The sequence below is a fragment of the Oncorhynchus kisutch genome, linkage group LG16 (assembly GCF_002021735.2).
Source record: "Oncorhynchus kisutch isolate 150728-3 linkage group LG16, Okis_V2, whole genome shotgun sequence".
NCBI classification, from domain to species: Eukaryota; Metazoa; Chordata; class Actinopteri; order Salmoniformes; family Salmonidae; genus Oncorhynchus; species Oncorhynchus kisutch.
The window spans coordinates 4,057,877-4,065,376 of record NC_034189.2 but is presented as its reverse complement, the minus strand read 5'-3'; the positions used below and the strand labels follow the sequence as shown (position 1 = coordinate 4,065,376).

The 7,500-nt window shown below is 46.0% G+C and overlaps 1 protein-coding gene across 1 annotated transcript in view; it reads right to left on the bottom strand.

The window, feature by feature from the left end:
* LOC109887027 (serine/threonine-protein kinase DCLK2) overlaps positions 1 to 7,500 on the bottom strand; it is a 73,985-nt gene that overhangs the window by 41,753 nt on the left and 24,732 nt on the right. The window contains 3 exon segments of the mRNA XM_031791616.1: positions 4,423 to 4,528; positions 6,569 to 6,594; positions 6,596 to 6,639. Coding sequence (XP_031647476.1) covers positions 4,423 to 4,528; positions 6,569 to 6,594; positions 6,596 to 6,639 — 176 coding nt within the window.

Genomic DNA, 7,500 nt, shown 5'->3' with positions numbered 1-7,500 from the left:
TCAGAAGTTTACAAAACACTCAATTAGTATTTGGTAGCATTGCCTTTAAATTGTTGAACTTGGGTCAAACGTTTTGGATCACCTTCCAAAAATGTCCCACAATAAGTTGGGTGAATTTTGGCCCATTCCTCCTGACAGAGCTGGTGTAACTGAGTCAGGTTTGTAGGCCTCCTTGCTCACACATGCTTTTTCAGTTCTGCCCACACATTTTCTATAGGATTGAGGTCAGGGCTTTGTGATGGCCACTCCAATACCTTGACTTTGTTGTCCTTAAGCCATTTAGCCACAACTTTGGAAGTATGCTTGGGGTCATTGTCCATTTTGAAGACCCATTTGTGACCAAGCTTTAACTTCCTGACCGATGTCTTGAGATTGTACTTCAATAGATCCACTAAATTTTCCAGCCTCATGATGCCGTCTATTTTGTGAAGTACACCAGTCCCTCCTGCATCAAAGCACCCCCACAACATGATGCTGCCACCCCAGTGCTTCACGGTTGGGATGGTGTTCTTCGGCTTGCAAGCCTCCCTCTTTTTCCTCCAAACAACGATGGTCATTATGGCCAAACAGTTCTATTTTTGTTTCATTTTGTTTCACTGGAATTGATGTCAAGCAAAGAGGCACTGAGTTTGAAGGTGGGCCTTGAAATACATCCCCAGGTACACCTCCAATTGACTCGAATTATGTCAATTAGCCTATCAGAAGCTTCTAAAGCCATAACATCATTTTCTGGAATTTTCCAAGCTGTTTAAAGGCACAGTCAACCTAGTGTATGTAAACTTCTGACCCACTGGAATTGTGATACAGTGAATTATAAGTGAAATAATCTGTCTGTAAACAATTGTTGGAAACATTCCTTGTGTCATGCACAAAGTAGATGTCCTAACCGACTTGCCAAAACTCTAGTTTGTTAACAAGAAATTTGTGGAGTAGTTGAAAAACGAGTTTTAATGACTCCAACCTAAGTGTATGTAAACTAGTTTTAATGACTCCAACCTAAGTGTATGTAAACGAGTTTTAATGACTCCAACCTAAGTGTATGTAAACGAGTTTTAATGACTCCAACCTAAGTGTATGTAAACTAGTTTTAATGACTCCAACCTCAGTGTATGTAAACTAGTTTTAATGACTCCAACCTAAGTGTATGTAAACTAGTTTTAATGACTCCAACCTAAGTGTATGTAAACTAGTTTTAATGACTCCAACCTCAGTGTATGTAAACTAGTTTTAATGACTCCAACCTAAGTGTATGTAAACTAGTTTTAATGACTCCAACCTAAGTGTATGTAAACTAGTTTTAATGACTCCAACCTAAGTGTATGTAAACTAGTTTTAATGACTCCAACCTAAGTGTATGTAAACTAGTTTTAATGACTCCAACCTAAGTGTATGTAAACTAGTTGTAATGACTCCAACCTAAGTGTATGTAAACTAGTTTTAATGACTCCAACCTAAGTGTATGTAAACTAGTTTTAATGACTCCAACCTAAGTGTATGTAAACTAGTTTTAATGACTCCAACCTAAGTGTATGTAAACTAGTTTTAATGACTCCAACCTAAGTGTATGTAAACTAGTTTTAATGACTCCAACCTAAGGGTATGTAAACTAGTTTTAATGACTCCAACCTAAGTGTATGTAAACTAGTTTTAATGACTCCAACCTAAGTGTATGTAAACTAGTTTTAATGACTCCAACCTAAGTGTATGTAAACTAGTTTTAATGACTCCAACCTAAGGGTATGTAAACTAGTTTTAATGACTCCAACCTAAGTGTATGTAAACTAGTTTTAATGACTCCAACCTAAGTGTATGTAAACTAGTTTTAATGACTCCAACCTAAGTGTATGTAAACTAGTTTTAATGACTCCAACCTAAGTGTATGTAAACTAGTTTTAATGACTCCAACCTCTAACTTCTGACTTCAACTGTATATGTGTTAATCGGGGAGGCAGGAAACCTAGTGGTTAGAGTGTAGAGGCGGTAGGGTAGCCTAGTGGTTAGAGTGTAGAGGCGGTAGGGTAGCCTAGTGGTTAGAGTGTAGAGGTGGTAGGGTAGCCTAGTGGTTAGAGTGTAGAGGTGGTAGGGTAGCCTAGTGGTTAGAGTGTAGAGGTGGTAGGGTAGCCTAGTGGTTAGAGGCAGGAAACCTAGTGGTTAGAGTGTAGAGGTGGTAGGGTAGCCTAGTGGTTAGAGGCAGGAAACCTAGTGGTTAGAGGCAGGAAACCTAGTGGTTAGAGGCAGGAAACCTAGTGGTTAGAGGCAGGAAACCTAGTGGTTAGAGGCAGGAAACCTAGTGGTTAGAGGCAGGAAACCTAGTGGTTAGAGGCAGGAAACCTAGTGGTTAGAGGCAGGAAACCTAGTGGTTAGAGGCAGGAAACCTAGTGGTTAGAGGCAGGAAACCTAGTGGTTAGAGGCAGGAAACCTAGTGGTTAGAGGCAGGAAACCTAGTGGTTAGAGGCAGGAAACCTAGTGGTTAGAGGCAGGAAACCTAGTGGTTAGAGGCAGGAAACCTAGTGGTTAGAGTGTAGAGGTGGTAGGGTAGCCTAGTGGTTAGAGGCAGGAAACCTAGTGGTTAGAGTGTAGAGGTGGTAGGGTAGCCTAGTGGTTAGAGGCAGGAAACCTAGTGGTTAGAGTGTAGAGGTGGTAGGGTAGCCTAGTGGTTAGAGGCAGGAAACCTAGTGGTTAGAGGCAGGAAACCTAGTGGTTAGAGTGTAGAGGTGGTAGGGTAGCCTAGTGGTTAGAGGCAGGAAACCTAGTGGTTAGAGTGTAGAGGTGGTAGGGTAGCCTAGTGGTTAGAGGCAGGAAACCTAGTGGTTAGAGGCAGGAAACCTAGTGGTTAGAGTGTAGAGGTGGTAGGGTAGCCTAGTGGTTAGAGGCAGGAAACCTAGTGGTTAGAGTGTAGAGGTGGTATGGTAACCTAGTGGTTAGACCATTGGACTAGTAACCGGAAGGTTGCATGATCGAATCCCCGAGCTGACAAGGTTCAACTCTGTGGTTCTGCCCCTGAACAAGGCAGTTAACCCACTGTTCCTAGACCAGTTAACCCACTGTTCCTAGACCAGTTAACCCACTGTTCCTAGACCAGTTAACCCACTGTTCCTAGACCAGTTAACCCCAATGTTCCTCGGCCGTCATTGAAAATAAGAATTTGTTCTTAACTGACTTGTCTAGTTAAATAAAGGTAAATATATTTTTTTAAAGATTAATCTAGCTAGCCAGTTAGTTTTACATGTAAAAAAGGCTGTTGTTATGCAAGGGAGATGGCCAACATTAGCTACACATTCTTTGTGTGTAGCTAGCTATCTACCAATTATTTTAGTCAGTTAGCCTGTGATCTACGACACGACAGGCAGTTAAACATTGTAACATTGTAGCACGGTATGTATTTATTTACGTTTTTACGATACAATATTGTATTCAGGCAACATGTGAGCTGTGACTGGGCAACTTTTCATTTCGAAGTCGGAGTTAATTTTCTCTTCAGCTCAAAACCAGCTGCCTTGGTTTGCATCGGTGCGTCACATTACGTCAACAAGTCTGGGAGTATTTCAGTAGAAGCATCGATATATGCTTCGAAATGTGTACAAACTTCGAAATATGCATCTGAGATCTGCCCTCAGTGTTCCATTTCATCTGAGATCTGCCCTCAGTGTTCCATTTCATCTGAGATCTGCCCTCAGTGTTCCATTTCATCTGAGATCTGCCCTCAGTGTTCCATTTCATCTGAGATCTGCCCTCAGTGTTCCATTTCATCTGAGATCTGCCCTCAGTGTTCCATTTCATCTGAGATCTGCCCTCAGTGTTCCATTTCATCTGAGATCTGCCCTCAGTGTTCCATTTCATCTGAGATCTGCCCTCAGTGTTCCATTTCATCTGAGATCTGCCCTCAGTGTTCCATTTCATCTGAGAACTGCCCTCAGTGTTCCATTTCATCTGAGATCTGCCCTCAGTGTTCCATTTCATCTGAGATCTGCCCTCAGTGTTCCATTTCATCTGAGATCTGCCCTCAGTGTTCCATTTCATCTGAGATCTGCCCTCAGTGTTCCATTTCATCTGAGATCTGCCCACCGTTGCGTGCTCCAATTTTCATGCTCGAAGCACGGTAGTACGCATATTGAGAAACACCCAGTGTGTGTGTGTGTGTGTGTGTGCGTGCACACTGGGGACGTATGGGGATGTGTGTGTGTGTGTGCGTGCGCACTGGGGACGTATGGGGATGTGTGTGTGTGCGTGCACACTGGGGACGTATGGGGATGTGTGTGTGTGCGTGCGCACTGGGGACGTATGGGGATGTGTGTGTGTGCGTGCACACTGGGGACGTATGGGGATGTGTGTGTGTGCGTGCGCACTGGGGACGTATGGGGATGTGTGTGTGTGTGCGTGCGCACTGGGGACGTATGGGGATGTGTGTGATCCAGTACCTACCTCTCGACACAATCCTTAACAACTGCAAAGTTCCCGTCCCCTATGATCTTCCCCACCTTGTACTTGTCACTGATGATGGAGGAGGAGACCGACCTGTTCCCATTCACTATACAGGAGAGAGACAGGGGTAACAGAGGACATACAACCATGTTCCCATTCACTATACAGGAGAGAGACAGGGGTAACAGAGGACACACAACCATGTTCCCATTCACTATACAGGAGAGAGACAGGGGTAACAGAGGACATACAACCATGTTCCCATTCACTATACAGGAGAAAGACAGGGGTAACAGAGGACACACAACCATGTTCCCATTCACTATACAGGAGAGAGACAGGGGTAACAGAGGACATACAACCATGTTCCCATTCACTATACAGGAGAGAGACAGGGGTAACAGAGGACACACAACCATGTTCCCATTCACTATGCAGGAGAGAGACAGGGGTAACAGAGGACACACAACCATGTTCCCATTCACTATACAGGAGAGAGACAGGGGTAACAGAGGACACACAACCATGCTGTGAAACCTCCTGAGGATTGTGGGAGTAGCGTGATATGACCATATGTGCCAGTGCCAACCTGTACACACACACACACACACACTACACACACATACACACACACACTACACACACCCTAACAAACACACAGACTACACACACATACTATACACACACTACACACACCCTAACAAACACACACACTACACACACATACACACACACACATACACACCCTAACAAACACACAGACTACACACACATACTACACACACACTACACACACCCTAACAAACACACACACTACACACACACTACACACACCCTAACAAACACACACACTACACACATCTACACACACACTACACACACCCTAACAAACACACACACTACACACGACACACACACACTACACACACACTAACAAACACACACACTACACACACACACACACACACATACTACACACACACTACACACACCCTAACAAACACACACACTACACACACATACACACACACACTACACACACCCTAACAAACACACACACTACACACACACTACACACACACTACACACACCCTAACAAACACACACACTACACACATCTACACACACACTACACACACCCTAACAAACACACACACTACACACGACACACACACACTACACACACACTAACAAACACACACACTACACACACACACCACACACACACATACTACACACACACTACACACACCCTAACAAACACACACACTACACACACATACACACACACACTACACACACCCTAACAAACACACACACTACACACACACTACACACACACTACAACACACCCTAACAAACACACACACTACACACATCTACACACACACTACACACACCCTAACAAACACACACACTACACACGACACACACACACTACACACACACTAACAAACACACACACTACACACACATACACACACATACTACACACACACTACACACACCCTAACAAACACACACACTACACACATCTACACACACACTACACACACACACACACACATACTACACACACACTACACACACCCTAACAAACACACACACTACACACACATACACACACACACTACACACACCCTAACAAACACACACACTACACACACACTACACACACACTACACACACCCTAACAAACACACACACTACACACATCTACACACACACTACACACACCCTAACAAACACACACACTACACACGGCACACACACACTACACACACACTAACAAACACACACACTACACACACATACACACACATACTACACACACACTACACACACCCTAACAAACACACACACTACACACACATACACACACACACTACACACACCCTAACAAACACACACACTACACACACACATCTACACACACACTACACACGACACACACACTACACACCCTAACAAACACACACACTACACACACATACACATACTACACACACCCTAACAAACACACACACTACACACACACACACACACACACTACACATACCCTAACACACACACACACACACACTAACAAACACACAGACCCTAACACACACACTACACACACCCTAACACACACACAGACATCTACCTTCAGGGCTCAGATCATCTGTCTGGTTCGCTGCTTCCGTTCACATCTGACGAGGCAGGATGAGGAGAAATCTGGAGAGGGAGAGAGAAGGAATGAAGGAGGGGAATGAGAGAGAGGAGAGGGGGGATGACAGGCGAGAGAGAGGGGGGAAGAGGAGAGAGGAGAGGGGGGGAAGAGGAGAGAGGAAAGGGGGGGAAGAGGAGAAGAGGAGAGGGGGGAAGAGGAGAGAAGGGGGAGAGGAGGGAGAGGAGAGAAGGGGGAGATGAGGGAGAGGAGAGAGGAGAGAAGAGGAAGAGGAGAGGGGGGATGACTCCCTCATCTCCCCCTTCTCTCCTCTCCTCACCTCCCCCTTATCTCCTCTCCCTCATCTCCCCCTTCTCTCCTCTCCCTCCTCTCCCCCTTCTCTCCTCTCCCTCCTCTCCCCCTTCTCTCCCTCCCCTCATCTCCCCCTTCCTCTCCTCTCCCTCCTCTCCCCCCTCCTCCTCTCCTCATCTCCCCCTTCTCTCCTCTCCCTCCTCTCCCCCTTCTCTCCTCTCCCCCTTCTCTCCTCTCCCTCATCTCCCCCTTCTTCCTCTCCCTCCTCTACCCTTCTCTCCTCTTCCCTCCTCTCCCCCTTCGTCTCCTCTATCCCCTTTCTCTCCTCTCCCCTCCTCTCCCCCTTCTCTCATCTCCCTCCCTCCCCCTTCTCCTCCTCCCTCCCCTCCCCCTTCTCTCCTCTCCCTTCATCTCCCCTTCTCTCCCTCCTCTCCCCCTTCTATCCTCTCCCTCCTCTCCCCCTTCCTCTCCTCTCCCTCATCTCCACCTCTCCTCCTCTCCCTCATCTCCCCCTTCTCTCCTCTCCCTCATCTCCCCCTTCTCCTCCTCTCCCCTCATATCCCCCCTTCTCTCCTCTCCCTCATCTCCCCTTCCTCTCCCCCTCTCTCTCCTCTCCC